This window comes from Girardinichthys multiradiatus, chromosome 11, assembly GCF_021462225.1.
Source record: "Girardinichthys multiradiatus isolate DD_20200921_A chromosome 11, DD_fGirMul_XY1, whole genome shotgun sequence".
Taxonomy (NCBI): Eukaryota; Metazoa; Chordata; class Actinopteri; order Cyprinodontiformes; family Goodeidae; genus Girardinichthys; species Girardinichthys multiradiatus.
The window spans coordinates 22,767,555-22,788,812 of NC_061804.1; the positions used below are offsets into that span (position 1 = coordinate 22,767,555).

The 21,258-nt window shown below is 40.7% G+C and overlaps 2 protein-coding genes across 3 annotated transcripts; both read right to left on the reverse strand.

Moving 5' to 3' along the window:
- Positions 1 to 382: 382 nt before the first annotated feature.
- On the reverse strand, positions 383 to 14,228 carry eva1c (eva-1 homolog C (C. elegans)). 2 transcript variants are annotated; one of them, XM_047380126.1, is made up of 8 exons: positions 13,657 to 14,228; positions 10,597 to 10,802; positions 10,257 to 10,380; positions 10,023 to 10,175; positions 7,988 to 8,131; positions 1,891 to 1,962; positions 1,723 to 1,809; positions 383 to 993 (listed from the first exon to the last, which is right to left on the reverse strand). In XM_047380126.1, exons 1-8 carry the CDS (start codon positions 13,769 to 13,771, stop codon positions 617 to 619), a joined length of 1,278 nt encoding a protein of 425 aa, XP_047236082.1. In that variant the 5' UTR covers positions 13,772 to 14,228; the 3' UTR covers positions 383 to 616. The 2 variants fall into 2 exon arrangements, with proteins under 2 accessions (XP_047236082.1, XP_047236083.1); XM_047380127.1 differs by having other exon boundaries at positions 10,609 to 10,802; positions 13,657 to 14,226.
- Positions 14,229 to 18,547: 4,319 nt separating this feature from the next.
- On the reverse strand, positions 18,548 to 21,018 carry haus1 (HAUS augmin-like complex, subunit 1). The gene is made up of 9 exons (XM_047379595.1): positions 20,862 to 21,018; positions 20,607 to 20,781; positions 20,172 to 20,307; positions 19,944 to 20,078; positions 19,718 to 19,841; positions 19,121 to 19,186; positions 18,948 to 19,019; positions 18,736 to 18,783; positions 18,548 to 18,644 (listed from the first exon to the last, which is right to left on the reverse strand). Exons 1-9 carry the CDS (start codon positions 20,880 to 20,882, stop codon positions 18,600 to 18,602), a joined length of 822 nt encoding a protein of 273 aa, XP_047235551.1. The 5' UTR covers positions 20,883 to 21,018; the 3' UTR covers positions 18,548 to 18,599.
- Between the last annotated feature and the right edge of the window lie 240 nt (positions 21,019 to 21,258).

Consider the following 21,258-nt stretch of genomic DNA (forward strand, 5'->3'; position numbering starts at 1 on the left):
GCTACCCATCCATGCTCCACTCATTTATCCATCCATCAGTTTGTCTTCATCCATCCTTCTATCCTTCCAAAAATGCATCATGAACTTTTGTATGTATACTTTTAGTCTAAAAAGTGCTAAGAACTCTGGAAATTTGGACAGAAATAAAGTAAATGGCAGCTTGTGATGATTTAAATACTCAATAATGTTGCATTCCATTATTGGTGTCTTTTTAGGCCTGCAAAAATATCGTGCTGGTCGACACATCTAATAAATAGCTGGTTGGTTTCTGTATATATATATGAATTCACTACAGTGTTACCATTCATTTGTGAATCTAACTGAACAGTTTTGGTTTTTTTTGGGGGCGGGGGGTTAAGCAGGAGGAATCGGATGAATAAAGGAGCTTTAAAATCCTCATAAGTGATGAGGATAGTGCTTTTATGTAACAGTAAAAAAAATCTCAGCTTTTTTGCTGATAAGAGAATATATATACAGCAATTATCAAGCGTTGCAGCATATACCTTGCAGATCCCTCTGTTGCAGAATATTAGAATATTGTATTGCAAATATGGCTAATTAAATATATATTTTTTTTCTTTGTGTGGGATAAAATGTTTCTTGGGATGGGATTTATTCAGCAGGAGCTGCCGTTCAGATATGAGTTCATCCAAATCTCCTGGATGATCATGTCTCTCCGCTCAATCCTCTCTGCCAGCTCGGCCGCCTCGCTCACATAAGTCACTTCCTCCCAGCCCTGTATCCCCTTCCTCTCTGCAGTCGAGAGCAAAGAGCTCTCCGTTCCCTCGTCGTCATCTTCGTCATCTTCAGCTTCGTCCTCCTCATCTTCCTGCTTGGAACAGTTAGGAGTCAGGCCGTTTGACTTGGCTGCCAGTCTGTGATCTCTTAGCCGCTGCCCCCTGCAGGTCACTCTGACAGATAGTGCCAACAGCGTGAAGAGGAGGCCCATGCACACACTGGAGGTGAAGAGCAGCGCTGTCATTTCTGGGTGTTCTGTGTGGAAAATGAAGGAAGGAGACCAAATATTACATTTATACAGCTGTGAGGAGCAGGGTTACTACACAGTGTGGAAAACTGAAATTTGATTTCAGTCTTTTGTAAGCTCAGGATAAGTGAAAAAATGGAAAATAGTTGTATATTTTACCTATTGTATTGTTTACATGTTCTGTCGTTTCCTACAACCTTTGTATTTTGTTTGTCTTTCGCTCCTTGTGTCCTTCCTTACTTGCATCTTTCTATCTTGTGTCCTCCAATCTCCCCCCCATCCTTCCATGTCTGCTTAGTTTTATCCCTACACGTGTCCTTCTTACCTTTCCTTCCTTCCTTGAGTTCTTCCTTCCTTTCCTTCCATCTGTGGGACCTATATCGCTTTCTTTTGTTCCTCCTTTCCTTCCTTGCATCTATCCTTTGTTTCCTTCCTTGTTTTTATTTTCCTACTTGTGTCCATCTTTGTCAATTTCATCTTTCTTCTTTCCCTCCTTTCTTTTGTCCTTTTTTCTATATGTGATTCCTTCTTTCCTTACTTGTGTCCTTCCTTCTTTCCTGCTTTTGTTTTTTCCAGGTTCCATATTCAACACCTGCCTAATATAGAATATTTGTCATGAATACGAGGTGAACTTCAAGTTATTTTAAAGGATTTATAATTCTGGAGACTTGAGTCTTAAAAAATCTGGAATTTCTACTTAAAAATGTGTAGGAAACCTGGAAAAGAAAGAAATCTACCTTTGATGAAGGCGTAGGTCAGTAGGGAGTTGCTCATTATTGCTCCTGAACTGTCTGGCCTACTTGACTCCAGATCTGTACCAGGAGCTGTTGTAAAGGTCACAAGCCAACTGTAAGGAGGTAACAGTAAAAACCATAGAACAGCACCAAATAAAGAGATTCTGATACCTTTTTCTGTGGCAGGAAGTGAGGTGGGACTCAGTATGTTTGGGTCTGCCTCTCTCAGTAAAGACTTCGGCACTATTGGAAGAAAGAAGAGTTTTTGCTTTGCTGTGAACCAGAATCAGAATCAGCTTTATTGCCAAGTTCGTACATACAAACAAGGAATTTTACTCCGGTACACTTTGCTCTTTTGTTCTATTTTTGCATTACAGAATATACATATTTACAATGTACAATTTACACATATATAATAAAAGGTGCATTTGCAACATCTGTATGCTGTTGTTCTGTACTCTATTGAATGTTCATCAGAGAAACAGCCTGGGGGAAGAAACTGTCTTTGTGGCGGCTGGTTTTAGCGAACAGTGCTCTGTAACGGCGGCCTGAAGGTAAAACTCTGAACAGTTTATGTGCAGGGTGTGTGGGGTCTGCAGAGATTTTAGCAGCTCTTTTCTTGACCCTAGACCTGTATAAATCCTGGATGGAGGGAAGGTCAGCCCTGATTATTCTCTCTGCATTCCTGATTATTCGTTGCAGTCTGGACCTGTCCTGTTTTGTGGATGAGCCAAACCACACTGAGATGGATGAAGACAGGACAGACTGAATGATGGCAGTGTAGAAGATGACCAGCAGCTCCTGTGGAAGGTTGAACTTCTTGAGTTGCCTCAGGAAGTACAGTCTCTGCTGGGCCTTCTTCTAAACAGTGTCTATGTGTGAAGACCATCTCAGGTCCTCAGAGATGGTGGTTCCTAAGAACCTGAAGTAGTCCACGGCCGATACAGTGTTGTTGAGGATGGTGAGGGGGGTGTATGGGGGTGGTGTTCTCCGAAAGTCCACCACAATTTCCACAGTCTTGAGTGGGTTCAGTTCAAGGTAGTTCTGGCCGCACCAGTGTACCAGCCGATCCACCTGCTGTCTGTATGCAGACTCATCACCGTCCTGGATCAGTCCAATGACAGTGGTGTCGTCTGCAAACTTAAGGAGCTTCACGGACGAGTCCGATGAGGTGCAGTCATTTGTGTACAGAGAGAAGAGGAGTGGGGATAGAACACACCCCTGGGGGGCACCAGTACTTATTGATCTGGATCGGGAGAAGATGCTCCCCAGTCTCACCTGCTGCTGTCGGTCCGTCAGGAAGCTGTTGATCCACTGACAGGTGGAGGCTGGGACGTTGAGCTGGGTGAGCTTCTGGTGGAGGATGTCTGGTATGATGGTGTTGAAGGACGAGCTGAAGTCTACAAACAGGATCCTGGCGTACGTCCCTGGGTGGTCGAGGTGTTGCAGGATGAAGTGTAGACCTAAGTTGACAGCATCATCTGCCGACCTGTTTGCTCGGTAAGCAAATTGCAGGGGTTCCAGCAGGGGGCCTGTGATGTCTTTCAGGTGCTTCAACACCAGCCGCTCAAAGGATTTCATGACCACAGACGTCAGGGCTACAGGCCTGTAGTCATTTAATCCTAGGATGGTGGGTTTCTTGGGCACCGGGATGATGGTGGATCGTTTCAGGCAGGAGGGGACCTCACACTTCTCCAGTGATTTGTTGAAGATCCTTGTGAAGATCGGAGCAAGTTGATGTGCGCAGGCTTTCAGACATGATGGGGAGACATTTTCAGGTCCTCCAGCTTTCTTTGTTTTCATGCGCTGAAAGAGCCTGTTTACCTCTTCCTCGGAGATCTTTAGTGCAGGCAGAAAATCTGATGGTGGGGGGTTGGTTGTTTTACGGGTCAAATTTGTTCCTGAATGGGATGTGGAGGGGATGATTTGAGGTGTGAATGGCTTCTTGTCATGTCTGCAGTAGAAGCCATTCAGACGGTTAGCCAGGAGACGACTCTGTTCAGGATGGGTGGGGGGGCTCTTGTAGGCAGTCAGGTTTCTCAGACCAGTCCATACAGCTGAAGTGTCACCAGTAGAAAGGCTGTTCTTAAGCTTCTCAATGTAGCTTCTCTTGGCTGTTTTGATCTCTTTTGTTAGTTTGTTCCTGGCCTGCTTGTACCGCGCCCAATCTCCACTGCTGTGAGCTTCTTCCTTGTCCCTGCGCAGATTCCTGAGGTGTGGAGTAAACCATGGCTTATTGTTCCCAAAGGTGCAGAAGGTCTTGGTCTGCACACACATGTCCTCACAGAAACTGATGTATGATGTCACCACATCAGTTAGTTGGTTTAAGTCAGTGGCTGAGGTTTCAAAAACAGTCCAGTCTGTGCATTCAAAGCAGGCCTGTAGCATCTGCTTTGATTCCTCAGTCCACTTCTTAACAGTGTGAACCTTGAGTTTGGAAGCTCTTAGTCTCTGTCTGTAGGTTGGGATGATATTAGATAATGAAAAACCCAGAGCAGCCCTGGTAACAGCATGATATGAGTCCTTTAAAGCTGTGTAACAATGGTCCAGTGTGTTTTTGTCTCTGGTGGGACACTTAATATGCTGTCTGTATTTGGGGAGTTCATTGGAGAGGTTTGCTCTGTTAAAATCTCCCAGTATTATGATGAAAGAGTCCGTGTATTTTTTCTCCACGTCTGTAATCACCTCAGCGAGATGTTTTTCAGCGGCAGAAGTGCAGCCATGCGGTGGAAAACATGAGCCAATTATTATAAACGAGGAAAACTCTCTCGGTGAATAAAACGGTTTACAGATTATGGAAAATGACTCCAGATCAGGACTACATGTTTTTCCCAGCACTTTTACGTCTCTGCACCAACCTTCATTTATATAAAAGCAGATTCCACCTCCTCGCCTCTTCCCCGATAGCTCCGCGCTGCAATCCGCTCTGAACAGCTGGAAGTCCGGCATCAGCAGTGCGCGGTCCGGGATGTTTTCACTCAGCCATGTCTCGGTGAAGCAGAGAACCGCTGATCCGCGGAGGTCCGTGTTTTCACCGGTGAGAAGAAGCAGCTCGTCCATCTTGTTGTTGAGAGAGAGGACATTTGCCAGGTGGATTGAAGGCAGTGGTGTGCGAAGTCCTCTTTTGCGGAGCTTTACCAGCACGCCAGCACGCTTTCCCCTCCTCCGTTTTCGGCGCAGAATCCCATATAGAGCCGCAGCTCAGTGAACCTCGGATCAATGAAAGATGGTGAAAAAAACCCAAGAGAGGACTCTCTGATGTTGAGAAGTTCCTCTTTACTGAATGAGACCACAGGATTGTGGCCCGACACCACAGAACTGTGGCTCAAAAAACATAAAAACACACAAAGTACAAAAACAAAGAGAGAGCGAAGCTCCGAGGCTGCCATCGTCGGCGCCATCTTGGTTCAAAGACCAAACCAGCTGATATTGTACCTTATGAAAGCATTCTAAACATATTAGCTTTTTCACATGTTATCACATTACAACCAATCCAAATGTACAGAGACATCATTGTCCACCTAAACTAAAAGGCAGAGCCAAAAGAGAATTAATCCGAGAACTAGCCAAGAGGCCCATGTTGACTCTGGAGGAGCTGCAGAATTCTCCCGGTCAGGTAGAATATGTCAACAGGACAACTATTTGTAGGGCACTTTATGGAAGAGTGGCACAAGAAAAGTCATTGTTGAAAGAAACATAAGATGTCATGTAGTAAACGTGTAAGAAGGTGCTCTGGTCTGATGAGACCAAAAATAATGTTTTTGGCCTACATGCAAAACACTGTGGTGGAAAACTATCCTGAACACATCATCCCCATGTTGAAACACAAGGGTGGTAGAATCATGCTGTGGGAATGTTTTTCTTCAGCAGGGTCGGGGATTTGGTCAGAGTTAATTGGAAGATGGATGAAGCTAAGTATAGGGCAATCCTGGAGAAAACCTGAGACTGGGATAAAACATACAAACAATCTTTTGGGGCTGCACGGTGGCGCAGTTGATAGCACTGTTGCCTTGCAGCAAGAAGGTCCTGGGTTTGATTCCTGGCCGGGGGTCTTTCTGCATGGAGTTTGTGTGTTCTCCCCGTGCATGCGTCGGTTCTCACCGGGTACTCCAGCTTACTCCCACAGTCCAAAGACATGCCTGTTAGGTTAATTGGTCTCTCTAAATTGCCCTTAGGTGTGTGCATGGTTGTTTGTGTGTTGCCCTGTGATGGACTGGCGACTTGTCCAGGGTGAACCCCGCCTCTCGCCCATAGACTGCTGGAGATAGGTACCAGCTTCCCCACGACCCACTATGGAATAAGCGGTATAGAAGATGACTGATGACTGTTACATTGGTCTAGTTCAGAAGTTAGTAATCTTTGCAATCCAAAGAGCCATTTTTGCCCTTTATTCTTTTAAATAAACTTCCCAAGAGCCAAACCTACGTGGTGTTTCTAAACAAGATAATTCATCAAATTTACAATGAAGCCCATAATGACTCATACCTCTGATAGATTTAGGTTTAAATGTATTTATTTATTTATTTCACCAACATTATTATTATTATTGGAGGTAATGTTAACTTTTTTAGTGATCAATCAGAGCCCCAGCTTAAATCCAAAGGGAGCTGAAGATTAGGGTGATGTTAAGGAGGTCTTCCAACCTCAAAGACTTGTAACTAGTTACATTTACCCAGTGACGTTTACTTGAATAACATTTTGAAAAACATTTACATGTAGTAGTAGTTTTCCAACACCAAGGTGTTTTAAAATGTACCAGGTTATGTTATGTTATTTTCTATTTGCTGAGCCTGCTGTGCCATATATATATATATAAATATATACATTAGCTTCTGTAAGCATTGGTTTAAAAGATTTTATGCTAAAACAACTTATTTGGAAAAATGTTCATTCTGCCTGATTTTTTTTATTTTGTAATTATGTACGATTTTTTTTACTTTAGTCTTTAAAATTCCAGAATTTGCCTATAACTTCAGATTCTTGTCACTGTGACTACATAATTTAAATATTAAACAAGAGTACTTTAGTAGCCTTTCTACCAAATACTTTTTTACACTTTTAATGTTAGAAAAACTGATTTTTCAGAACCTGATGCCTCTTTTACTTTATTTTCCTTTGAGATATATGTATCTCATTCCTATGAGAAACAAAATTCTTGGTTGATTAAAAATAAACCTAAACCTGCATTGGCAGTGAACATTTTGGGTTTAACCATATATTGTATATTTGTAGTTATCTTCACAATGTAAAGAACTGAAGTTCATTATTTGTCATTTTTGGTTGAATGAAAATAATGAACCACCCAAAGTAGTATGAGGCCAATTTATTTCTGTACAGATTGAAGAACTTCTAAAACTAGCCTTTCTTATTTTACTTTTATATATTCAAAATATTGCCAATTTGCTAACAGCCGCTCGCTGCTCTAAAGCCATTGGTTGGAGATTACTGACCCAGTCAAAGATCAGACCTAAATCCCATTGTAAGAAACTTAAACAGGTGTGTTTGCATGGGTTCTCCTTCCAGTTGGACTAAGCTAAAAAGAAAGGGGAAAACATCTCTCGATCCCCAAAGTATTGATTCAGAGGAGCTGAATACAATTTGTTGCCACAGTTTTGACACATTGTATACCTTTCCTTCAACTTCATAATTATGCAACACCGTTGGTCTATAGCATAAGATTCCAATAAAATATGTTGAATTTTGTTGTAATAAGACATAATGTGAAAATGTTCAAATTGGTATGTGGTAACCGTACATTGGTGGAACTGCAGTAAATTATTTGTAGTTAAACATTCTCCTACATCCAATCTGGGTGGAGAATGGAATCTTAAAATACTCTGCAGTGCCGTATTAATACCCGAGCTGCATTGTTGTGCTATAAATAGAGCTAACAATGACACTAGCAAGAATTCATTGGGCTTCATATTATGATACGTGAATCGTGTTGCTTTATGTCCTCAATGGCATTTGTGCCACTCTCAGGAAGTCCACCGGGAGGTAAAAAAGAAAAACTTGGAGTCTATTATTTCCCACTTCTTAATATTATTATTTCTTTTAGGGCGGAGGTAGGATAAGAGCCACTGAGAGCTGGGATCTGAAGATAAGAACTCAAAGCAGGAAACAACAAATGCCCGATGAAAAAACTGCAGCATAATGAACGAGGCTGTGATAACATGAGCCTACCATAACATCATGTGAGCCAGTACTTTAATGCATCACTAGGCTTGGATCTCTATTATGTGAATGAGGAAGCAGGAGAGGGTCCTACCACAAGAATAAAGCAAGCTGAGGTACTTCCTGGTTCCTGGAAAGCAGGGGTCCCTAAAGGTCTGGTTGCTGACAGCAACAACGCAGTTCTGTTTGCTGTAGCAGGATTTGGACACCACCTGCACAGCCTCATGGTTCAGACACTCTGAGGGAAGAAGCAAAATAAAGAGAAACTTGGGGGAATATCATAGCAGTGCAGTGCCTGGCAAAAGCATTCACACCTCATAACTCTTGTCACATTTTGTCAAGTTACAACCACAAACACCAATGTGTTTTAATGAGATTTTATATGATGTATCAACATAAAGTAGTGCATGTTTTAAAGTGCATCCGATTTCAGCATCTTCGAGTTTTTAGAACCATCCTTCACTGCAGTTACAGCCGCAGGTCTCGTCTTTTGTGGTATATCTTGACAAGCTTTACATATAGAGATGCAGTTTTCCCCAGTTCTTTGTGAAATAGCTCAAGTTTAGTCAGACAGGATGAAAATCACTAAAACTTACTTAAATTTAGGTCTGGAAGATAAACATCTGCTGCATTATCAAGTCTGCTGCAGCTTCTAACACATTTACTTCCAGGTTTGCTTTGTATTTAGCTCCATCAATCTTCCCCTCAACATTGACCGGCTTCCCTATCGCTACTGAAGCAAAGGACCCCACCACACACAACATTTTACATGTGGATCAAAAAGTTCAGTTTTGGTTTTGTCTAATCAGACTATCCTTCTCCTGCATGTTTTCTGTGTCACATGACTTGTGGCAAGGGGTTTGTCTATAGTTTCTTCTACTCATTGTTCCATAAAGGCCATATTTGTGGACTGTACGACTTGTAGTTGTCCCCTTGACAGTTTTCCCACCCGAGCTGTGGATCTCTGTAGCTAACTCGCAGTTATCACATGCCTTCTGGCAGCATTTCTTATCAAAGCTCACCTTGCCCAGCCTGTCAGTTTAGGTGGACAGCCTTGTCTTGGTAGGTTTGCATTTTCAGATAATGGGCTGAACAAGATTTCTAAAACTTGGGATATTGTTTTACAACCTAACGCTGCTTTAAACAGCAACAATTGTCTCCAACACCCTTTCTCAAACCTCTCTAGTCCTGGGTACGATGCAGCCCTCACAGAACAGCTGTATTTGTACTCAGATTAAAGTATGCCTAGTTTACTTTTTTGGTTTGTTTTTACAAATATTAAAAATGGTGCCAAAGGCAGATTCTATGTACTGATCAGGTGACCTCTGAATGCAAATCGTTTCCCTGGATTTTAGATTTAGATTTTAATGTAATGGTGGCAGAATACAAGTTACCAAAGAATACCTTGTATCGTTTTACTTCCACTTCAAAATTCTACTTTGTGTTACACAAGTTTCCAGTAAAATATATTTGTTTGTGTTTTTGTAACGTGACTAAATATGGAGAAGTTGAAGGGGATGAACATTTTTGTAATGCACTATAAGAGCAACTGAACATGATCCGATGTTATTTAACCCAGTCAAGCAAATATTTAAATCAGTGTATAAATGCAGGGTTTAATGTTATCTACAAATTGCTTTTATTGTGACACTTAGATAATTTGAGAGTGAATTATTGCACAGGTGTAGTCCTGTAACTGAGAAGGAATGCAGCAACAACTGATATTACGAGATACACCTGTTTCTACCTGCACTGTTTTTGCTTGTGATCTTTTTGAGTTTTTAATAAAGCCTGCATTCCTCATAAATCTTCACTGCTCTGTGTTTTAACGGAAATGCCTCTTTTAATCAACAGATACAGCTGATATTTCCATAGAGAACATATTTCACCCAGTCTGCCTTGGGCCTTTTTGATAAACGTCATGGGAAAAGAACCGTACCCAAAATAAATACAAAAATCAATGCTGGCTGCATTCCATTTAGCTGTGGTTGTTTCACGGCCCCTGTTCCCCTGTCACTATCAGAGTTACATGAGGCCAGCTGATGCTGCAAATCACAGAAATTCACTGCTTGTTTTTGCTGTACTTTACTACAGTGACGTTTTTCTATTAGTATCCCACAGTAACCCACCGAATGGGGGTGGTCTCGTCTGGAGTGAGGGGCAGGTGTCAGTCTGACCCAGACCTCGGCCATAGACAGCTGCATAGATGATCAGCACCTTGGGGGTCTTACAGCGCAAGATCATGCTTTCTCCATCGCACACCACTTGTGTTTTGTGTTCAGCTGAGTGAGGATCAAAGTAAAAATGTTAAAACCCATCCTCAGCTAAAAGTATGTGAGGAGAATCAGCGCAGGGGAACTTACAGGGTTTGCACTTGTAATCAACATGGAGGTACTTGGTCTTGCCAGGACATGGGTCCTTTCCAAACAGCAGGTGATTGACCGGTAGCTGGCAGTCTCTGTGGTTTTGACACTCAGCTAGGAGCTTCTGAAAAATAAACACCCAGGGGAATGGTCACTATAGTCCAACACAGTTGATTTAATGATCCAGCCCACAAAGCTCCAAATCAGATGCATAAAAGGATTATGCTCAACCTGCAAACCACATACTGGAACAAATCTACCCCTAATCATTCACATTTAGTGAACACCAAACTATTAAAATCTAGTGCAGTGAAGCTTTAAAGTGCTGTATGGGTCATACATGAAAGTGCACCTGTAGAGTGGTTAAAGCTGAGCAGCTGTGGTTGTGGGGTCCGGGTGGGGGGTCCTCCGTGCACAGCCGGACCTCACCGCTCCCGTAGAAGGCCGACTGGATGGAGATGGTGGAGTGACGAGGACAGTAGAGTCTCAGGGGCGTTCCGTCGCAGGCGTGAGCAGTGTGGCTAGTGATTATCCTTGACAGGTAGTCTGTAGCACAGGAAAAGGTTAATGATGAACCACACATTACAGATACTGCTTTACTATCTGTAGATCAGACTGTTTGGATTCTTTTTAGTTCTGGGGCGTGTCTCATGTTGCTTACAAGATGATTGCAATATTATCTGACCTTTTCCTTGATAGTAAAATATTGAAATTGTCATTAATTTGATTCAGTCATTTATTTCCTTTATGTAACCAGATTTGTCCCACTGAGGTCTCTTTTGCAAGAGAAGGTCAAGAAAGGTCAAGAAAGCAGCAGACTGTGTCAGGCGTTAGGCGCTGAGATCCCATAAAGGATTTTTTCTAAATTAAGCTTTTACTCTGTGAACCACAGTTTTCAAAATTAAGATTGTCATTTCCTTGTTTTCAAATATAAAGGGATGATACTTATACATCTAAAAAAAAATAAGAACATCATGAAAAGGCTGATTTTTCTTTACTTATTTGAGAATGTAAAACTCATATATATTCATTACACACAAAAATAAATATTTCAAGCCTGTATTTCTTGTAATTTCGGTGATGGATTACAGAGCAGCCCCTTGTTAAGTCATGAATTAACTGTGATTAACCACATGTTTTGCATTGCTGAATTTCACCCATGCCAGATTCCTGCTAGACCCGTAGAATCAAGAAATCACTAAAATAGAACCTGTCTGACAGCATGAAATAGGGTAAAATATCTCAAAAACAACACTTCATGCACACGATCTTAAGACATTCCAGAATAGATATGAAGCAAAGTCACTGCCATCTATCAATCTGAAAAAGGTTTATAAAGACATTTACTTATTACTCCAGTGAACCACAGTGAACAGTGGTGAACCTTCTCAAGAGTGGCCAGCCTAACCAAAATTACACCAAGGCCACATCAGCAACCCATCCAGGAGTTCACAAAAGAGACTAGAATAACATCTAAAGCACTGCAGACCTAACTTCCCTCTGTTAAGATTAGTGTTCATTATTGAATAATAGGAAGAAGACTAGGCAGAAATGGTATCCACGAAAGAGTTACTAGGCTTAAAAGACACCAACACAAGAACACAAAAATCAGTCTTACAAGTCCAAAAGAATATGTCAGATGGCCTTTTGTCTATATTCCGAGGACTATTCTGTGGACTGATAAGATAAAAGTTTGTGGTAGGTGTGCATCCCATTACATTTGGAGTAAAGCTAACACAGTATTTCAGAAAAAGAACATTATACCAACAGGTGGTGGGGGTTGTTGATATTATGATGGTCTAGGGCAGGATCTGGATGATTTGATGAAATTGATGGAACCATGAACTCTGCCCTCTCATAGAAAATCCTATAGGAGCATGTCTGATACTCAGTTTGCTACCTTAAGCTCATTCATATTTGGGTTATGCAGCAGACAATGATAGAAAGTACACCAGCAAATCTACCACTGAATAGCTAATACCAAAAACAAAATAATACCTAATAATTACCTAACTTTTTGAGCAAACTAGTCAAAATCTGGAATTCAATTTAATTTAGATGCTGTGTTCTGACCCTTAGGCCATTAATGCTCATTAATGCTCAAAACCCCTCTAATGCAGTTTAATTACGACAAACTGCAAAAAGAAGTAGGTCACAATTCCTTCGCCTCGATGTAAAACCTTGTCATCACAAACACCTGTTGGCACCAAGGGTGACACAACCAGTTTCTAGGTTTTGCTTTATCACACAGAACCAGATTGGTTTTAAATAACTTATTCGCTTCATTAAAAAATATTTTGAAAACTGCCTTTTGTACTTAGGGTATCCTTGTGCGATTTTCACCTTAGTTTGATATGAAACATTTAAGTCTGAAAAAAAAAGGAAAGCAGATGAAATCTTTAAAGGGCCCTTTGTGATTTAGATATTGCACAAATTAAAATTACAATGACAATTGTGATTTAATATAATGTGGAGCTCGAGTCAACAGTTCTTGGTGGAGTAAAAACAAGTGAAAAGCTGAGTTCAGAATTCTCTGTCCAAGGTTATTTACAGTAAAGCACAAAATTATTTGTCCCCCCAGCAGAATTAGGTTTAAAGTAGTCTTTTAATTTTACCAGCATGTTTCTTCTGACTGGAAATAATATTAACATTAGGAGTGGCTCAGCCAGAGTCCCAACTTGAATCTGATTGAGATGTGGGGTGGGGGAGGGGGCAGGACCTAACGATTAGGGTGATGGCAAGAAGGTCTTCCAGACTCAAAGACTTTGAGCTCATCACAAAAGATCAAATACCAATATACCAATACCAATAAAATACCAATAGAAAACTAAAAAACCCTGGTCAGCTACCAGCTGATGGATTTGATATATAATGCCATTAAATAATTTCTTAATAATTATTGATTACCAATAATTTATTTCTGCCAGGGGTATGAAACATTATGGGCCTACATAAAGAAAACAATAGTGGGCCAAGAATTCTACCTTGTGGAACCCCCTTATAAACTTGCAATACATTAATTACATGGGTTTTACCTGCAAGATGATTTGCAATTGTAATTTTCATTCTGGTAACACCTGTGTCAATATGCCGAAGTTATTGTTTTTGAAAAATATGTTTAAACTGTGTCTAAATTGTTTTTAATTTAATATTTAACCTTTATGTGTGTGTCAGATTTATAGCTTTTCATGTAAGTTATAGTCAATATGAAGAACCATAGCTACCATGTGTCTGTGACACTAGCTATCGACATTGCAAACATGTGTCCCACAATATGGAGATCTAATTATTATACAGCCGGGTATATGTTGTTCCTCCCAGCAGGAACGTCTTTTCCCTTATGGTACCTGGGATAATATATTTTCTGCTGTCTGTAAGCTTTTCATCATCATCATCTTACTTGAAAAGTCAGCCAGTCCGTTTATGCGTCTGGTCCACAGAAGTAAAGTCAGATAGAAGAGGCTGTGGTTCCAGTCCAGTCCGTGGCAAGGACGCGTCCAGCTCATGACTCGCATCCCCTGTGCCTCTTCTCATATTAATGAGGTTCGTTGAATTCAAACGTCTAGGACCTCATGAAAGACCCAAGGTAAAGGGGATCCCACAAGGCCACTGCGTTTGGTTGCATCTCTTTAGGCCCAATAAATAAAGTTGTTCGCTGACAGAAAGTCATCCAGCTGTCCTTCCTAAGAGACAGAAAACACCTCCCGGCGCTGAGACGCGGATCTGCAGCTACAGCGTTCGCTGTAGAGCAGCAGAGACCGTCTGGCTGCAGCGATGGACCCCAGAGGAGGTGGGAAATAGCAGCTGCGCAACAAGTTGTTCACAAGTGACAGACGAGGTGATCAGTCCGAGTCATGGCAGCGATTGATTCTCCCAATCTCCGTCTCCCAGCGCAGATTTGTGAATGGCTAGCTAGCACCATGTGGGAAGTGGGGGCGATTTACAGTAACAGCTGAGTGGGAATCATGGAGTGGGAGTGGCACATAAAACTATTTTGAGGGGAACAGGGACAACACACGCTGGTATGACGCGTGAGGCTGTTGTTTTTCTTTCTCCCACCATGAGGCAGGACGTCTGACTGCTCTACGTTTTCTTCTCGCACAATTTTCATTTTAGTTGAGCAATACTTACATTAGAGGTCTTATTGTGCTTTACAGTTTGAACTTTCTGTTTTCCTGTCATCTACAGTACTGTGGAAAGGTTTTAAACCACATCCAATTTCTTTATACTTTGCTTCTAAGTAGTAGGACTTGTAATATTTAAAGTGGTATTCATTAGCAGTTCACTGGGTTTTCTGTGTTGTTCTTTGGATTTTTTGAATTTATCTGTCCATCCATCTGACCATATTGTTCAGTATTGACCCAGTGTGTGCAACCTGAGGCTCCAGAGCCATATGAAGTTCTTTAGGGCCTCCACAGTGGCTCTTAATAACTTTGGCCAAAATGATATAAGGTGCAAAGTGCTTTATAATATAATTAACACAATAAAGGTAATAAGAAGGATGTTATGCAATGTTTGCATACAATTGCACAAGCACTACTAGTACAAGGCCTTTTTAATCTAAAAGCCGCAACACTGCATTTTATTTGTTTAATTTGTACTCTAGTTCACATACAGGCCATTCAGGAAAATAGTATTCTTTCTTTTGCTGTAAAAGGTTTATGTTTTCTTTTAGTTCTAAAGCTTAAAATAGAAATTAAATTGTGCTTAACTTTCACCATAATAAAAAACTAATTAATAAATATAGAAATAAAAAAAACAACTAATTTATCTTTAGTCAGAGTCATATACATTTTTGGTCCTCTTGACAGATTTCCCTTAGTAGGAGTGAAGTGAAATGGAGCTATTTGGACTATAAAGGCTGCTTAAATTCATCTAAGTTGGTAGCAAAGTGTGCAAAAGTGTGAAAGACAGCTTTTTCACATTGTGACGTGTTACGTCCACATATGTCAGTGATAGACTAACACAAAGTGGCGCATACTTGTGAAATACGATGAAAAGCTACGAGTCTTTTGGGGTCTGTCTCTACCACATTTGCACACTTATATTTTTTCCCATTCATCTTTTGCTGAATTGCTCAAGCACAATCAAATTGGAGGGACAGCATCTGTAAACCTCAATTTTTAAAGTCTTGCCACAAATTCACAATTAGATTGAGGTCTGAGTTTTAACTGGGATACTCTACCAGATGAATATGCTTCCCAGCTCCCATTCAAATCTGACAAGCCTCTTGTCTCTGCTAAAAAAAATGAATCCCCACATTATGATGCTGCCACCACCATGTTGCGTACAGTGTTAGTTTTCCACCATGCAGTGTTTTGAATGTAGGCCGAAAAGTTTAGTATTGATTTATTTATTCGACCAGAGCACTTTCTTCCATGTTTGCTGTTTCCCACACATGACTTGTGGCGAACTTTAAACAGGACTGCTAATGGCTTTCTTTCAACAGTGGCTTTTATCTTGCCACTCTTCCATAAATGCCAGATTTGCAATAGCTGTCCTGTCAACTGAGTCTGGCATCTGAGTTGCAGATCTCAGCAGCTCCTCCAAGGAAACTAGGGGCCTCTTGTTTGCTTCTCTGGTTAAGCTTACCTTGTCCAGTCTGCCAGTTTTGGTGATCACCATGTTTTGGTAGGTTTGCAGTTGTGCCATATTCTTTCCATTTTTGGTTGATCAATTGTACAGCGTTCAGTGAGATGTTCAAAGCTTGGGAACTTGTTTCATAACCTAATCCTCCTTCAAACTCCTCCCTAACTTTATCCCTGATCTGTCTGCTGTGTTCCTTAGGTCTTAGTGAAGCTGTTTCACTACAAAGCTCTGTGCCCTTCACAGAATAGCTGTAGTTATACTGAGATTAAGTCAAACACGCATTGAATCTGTTTACTAGGTGACTTCTAAAAGTAAATTGTGGCATTGGATGTCATTTAGGGGTATCCAATTTAAAAGGGTGGAATAAATATACACAGGAAAGCTTTAGATTTTAATTGACACAACATTGTGAAAAGAACAAATCCATTTCCTTCCACTTCCCAACTATGCACTACCTTCTGTTAGCCTATCACATAAAATCCTACTAAAATACACTGAAGTGTGTGGGTGTAATGTGATAAGTGGAAAAGGTGATTTTTTTTTTTTTTACTAAGTGGGCCTGTGTTCACAATGGGCATAAAACCCATATTCGCAAAACAAATTTCCAAGTTGCAAAATACATCCATGACCTGTATAGGTCTCACGTTTTACCATGGGATGTGCATAATACCCAATTAAAATAAGCTAAGTGGCCCATCCTTTGAGCTTAGGAGTCTTTTTTTTTTTTTTTACTTGAATGATATTATGAGTGAGGGTCACAGACAATCTTTTGAAAATAAGTATAAAACGGGAATTGATTTCCAAACACAAACATCAGAAAGCCTAGAGAGGTATTGCTTATAGGGCCACATTTAAAGGAGAGAAGAAAGTCTGGTTGCTTACAAGAAAAACATGAACAAACAAGACAGTCAGAGACTGCATACCTTCACCACCAAACACAGGGTCACTGACTCCATAGAAAATAAACTCCGGGAGCCAGATTGTGATCCAGATCACCACCAAAATTTAATAGATTCTTCCTTGGGCTAAGACTCACCTCTGGTAAAAAAAAAAAAATCATAAGAATTCATGTGTAACTTTTTCCACCCACACACACAGACAGACAAATAAACTCAACTGAAAACATAACCTCATTGGCAGAGATAATGAGGTGTGTCTGTGTTTTTTGCTCGCGCAAATCATATCTGAGGTTATGTTTCTGTTGATATTTGTGAAGATAATTCCAAGATCGGAAATTATTGTCCATGTACAACTTTTACATTACACAATGAAAATAAACTGAGCATCCCCCATTTCCCAGACAGTAAAATTGAAAGTTTAAAAAGATTGCACATTAACTTAAATGTGCAAAATATACAGGGGTGTGAGTGCAATAACAGTAATCAGAGTAATGACATATTTCACCTTGCAACATTGTATGATGAATTGTGTTCCTTTTTTAATAAACTATCGGTACCCTAACCACATGGTTCTTTTCAGCCAAACAAAGGGGCCCCACTAGGAAAACTGCTCTCCAGTCAGCATCTGTGACCCACTCCATGGTAACAGCTCAGTCTCCACGTCAGACTGCAGATCAGGTCCTACAGCAGTCAATCTGACAGCAATGGCTAAAGTGGCCACGCTCAGCGCTGCTCTGCTCCATGGGACAGGGACTGACAGAGGGGAGGAACCGTGGGGTGATATTTTGCATACATGTAGGTCAGACAGTGAAGGAATTACCGTTAAGTAAATGGAAGTAGAGGTAAAAGAATGAGGATTTGAGGATTATGAGAACAGATCTGAGATGTATGGAAAATGGAAACTTCTATTTGAATCACAGAAGGGCTAATAATTCATATGCAGCTGGAAAAAAACCAAAACACTTATACTTTACAAAACCTGTTAATGTTCACAGAAAAAAAAATCCTTCGTGTGATCAGGCTGTTCACATAAATATAGAAAATCTGTCAAAACATGTTTTTATATGTTTAAAACCAGGCCCTCAATTAGATAGTTGCAATCAGAGAAGAGAGGCAAAACATTTAATGTTGCAGATGTTTGAAACAAACAGGAAGGGGTGGAGACAGGGTAGACATCCAACTATACATGAGCCCTATGCACACATACGATACTCATAAAAAGTAAAATGAGAATTAAAGCAGAAAGATATGAAAAAAAGTAAACATTTCCTTTAAAATAAAATAACTCACCTGCTTTAAATCTTCCCTCAGGTTTCTATCAAAATGCCAGCACCAACATTCCAGTTCTAGCCAGAAAAGTTTCCCATCCACACAGATGACATCACAATAGTTGTAGTCTTAATCACTGAGGATTGTGTTGCCATTTTAATGTGAATATGGAGTTTCATTTATTGACAAGAACCAGGGTTATTCCACGTGTGAATTTTATGCTTAAAATAGTTCAAATGTCAGTCCTAAAGTGATCTTTGTGTTTGCCTTTTTTGCTAAGAAAAGGGGAATAAAATATATTCAGATACATTAAAACATGGGGTTGTGAAATAAAAAAAATGTGAAAAGGTTTAAAGGATATAATTTACTTTTTAATACTGTATAAGCTTCTTATGGTAGTGTCCCATTTCTCTGTGAAATATTTTAACGTCTACCCCAATAAGGTTCCGGGACAAAGGCGGAGAGGGAGCTTAATGGGTAACACAAAAAGATTTGGCTAAAAATGCCAACAGCGGGCAGAAGAAAAAGATGAGATGAAAACAAAAACTTTATTGTTTTAAAGACAAGCACTGTGCGACATACAACTTCATTTAAAATCCACCTTCATCTCAAGTTTGGAATCAAGTGCAGCCTAAAATTGAAAAAAGAAAAAGGAATAAAAATGACAAACGAGCAAAGAATGACATCTTGTCTGTTAATAAACCAAATATTTAAAGACTCACTAGTTCTCTTTTTGCTTCTTCTATCTTCACTTGTGCAAGAGATGGGCTCTGTAAAGGTTTAGAGTGCAAGAAAACACATTATATGCTTAAATAAATTAGACTGAACTGATTTTTTTTTTTTTCAAAAGAAGAAGCAGGAAACGTAATAGCCCCATTTGATCGGAAGTAATGAAGCCTGAAAAGTCTGTGAAAAAGCTACCACACAAACGCACAGGGCTCAGGTCCATGTACGGCTCCAGCTTCGTTTTCAGGGGGATTATTTCGTTTTTCAGCGCGCTGACTTCCTGCAGAGAGAAAAATAAGATGACATGTTTCAAACCCCGAAAGCAGACAAAGTAAAGCTTTTATCCCCATGGTGACAACTGTGGCGAAAATGCTCAAATACCTCAGATAGCTGCACAATGGCCTGGTGGGTGATAGACTTGTCCATGTTCCTGGATGCAAGCTGAGCCTGCAGAATTGGCAGAGCAGAAAAAAAGTGGCTTATAGAAGAGCTTGGCCCTCCTGACAAATACTGTATCTGTTTACGTTTCAAGCAAGAGGCAGACGACATCACAACCAAGTAAAAATACAGTTCTGAAGTTAAACTATTTGGCCATTTGAAAGGGGAGAAAATATGGCTTTTGTATAACGCAAACTAAAAGTTTGTCTTCTTTCCAAAGCCGCCATGATAGTTTTTATCTTGACACATATGTTGGCATATCTAGAATATAATATCTAGAGTCTAAACATCCATCTATCTTCTATACCCACTTTGTTCGTACAGGGTCATGGGGTACATCCTGGACAGGTTGCCAGTCGAACACAGGGTAACACAAAGAAACACAGGACAAACAACCATGCACACAGGGTATGACCTCCATGCATGCTCTGTAAGAACAGTTCCTGGTTAACGGCTTGTTTTGTTTGAAAACTGCTGAACCAACAACATCTATACTGTAATCATCATCATCTACAAAGGAGCTGTAGCACCCCAACGTACCTCTGACCTCTCCAGTCTGTTACTGAGCTCTCGAGCTTTGGCCGTCACAAAGTCCATGTTGAGCAGCCTCTCCTCTGCTTTCGCACCCTCCGCTGCTTGAGATTTGGCAGTTTTGTCGATATCCCTGACAATGAAGACCACCAATTACAAAAGTGAGCCCAACTTTTACATTCAAATTTACTGATAAACCTGAATTTAACAATCATGCTCCATGCCATCTTCTTACAGTTGCAAGTTCCCCCGCAGCACCAGAGTCGCACCCAGCCTTTTTCGGAGTGCCCTGAGTTCTCTCTCGAGTCTTCTGTTTGACTTCTCGGCTTCCAAAAGCTCACTGGTGAGGTTGTTGACTGCTGGCAAGAAGCTACAAACAACAACAATAAAAAAACAAAAAACAGAGCAACCATGCTTTCTGATTAATGCAGCTCAAGACCGTAGTAAATGACTGGGAATGTACCTGCTCAGTGATGTGTCTCTCACTCTCAGCAGCATCGCATTGTCCACTAAAGCAGACACATAGTCTGCAGCTGGTTTTGACAAGCTTGCCCCGGACAGGCCGACACCCTGCAGAAGAACATCCTGAAGATGGGCAGCTAGTTGGGGGGGGGGGGGGAAGACAGTTTGGATCAAGGAAATGCAGTTTTTGTGAAAACAGACTAAAGGGTTTTTACACGTTATTAATTCAAAACTAAATACTCTTCCAGACTCAGTTTTTTTTTAATGCAGTCTATTAACATTCTGGACAAATACAAAATACTAGACATGTTTGGTTTTTTTTTTCCTGCACATTATTTTACATTTTAGATCATTCCAGCCGTCACACTGGGCAGATAACGCAGTTGGATCCAAATGCATTGTGCGTCATTTGTTCTCCCTGCTGTTTGTGCCTTACCGTCAGCCTGATACTCTGATGCTTTCTGCTTGTAGTCTTCTATGAGGAGAGCTGTATCATTGCAGCGGGCTTCACTGGACTGAGCCAGCTGGTACAGTATGTCCACTGTCCTGCTGTTCACCTCGAACTGTGGCACCGGCTGATCACCAAACACTGCCCCCAACCAGCTGTTCACCTGTGGAGGAGACAAGGAAACACATTATCAACAATGCGATCGGTGCGTTAATGGATGCTTGCTAAAGACTAGGAGTTTACCTTCTTAATCTTTTCACACATGACCACAGGGAAAGCGGGTAAAGCCTAAAAATTAAAGCAACTGGAAAATGTTGCGTTGCTTTAGCAACCCACTGGATAGACAGGAGCCGTTTTCGCGCCCCTCAAATTGACTTCCTGGTTTTTAGCCAATAAAAAGACAAAGTAACTTTGTTGCCAGACTTTATAGAAAAACATTATTTTACACGATAAAAAATAAAATAAAATAAAATATCTTATGCAACGTCAATATAAACATATTAGCAAACGTGTAAAAAAAAAATGAAAAAAATATCCGAGACAAAAATGGTTATTCGGTCCACGTTTCCTCTGAAATCACAAAGATTGTCTTGGAGTAAAGATAGTTCACTCCGGGTCCAAAAAGCAACCGCGTGTAAAT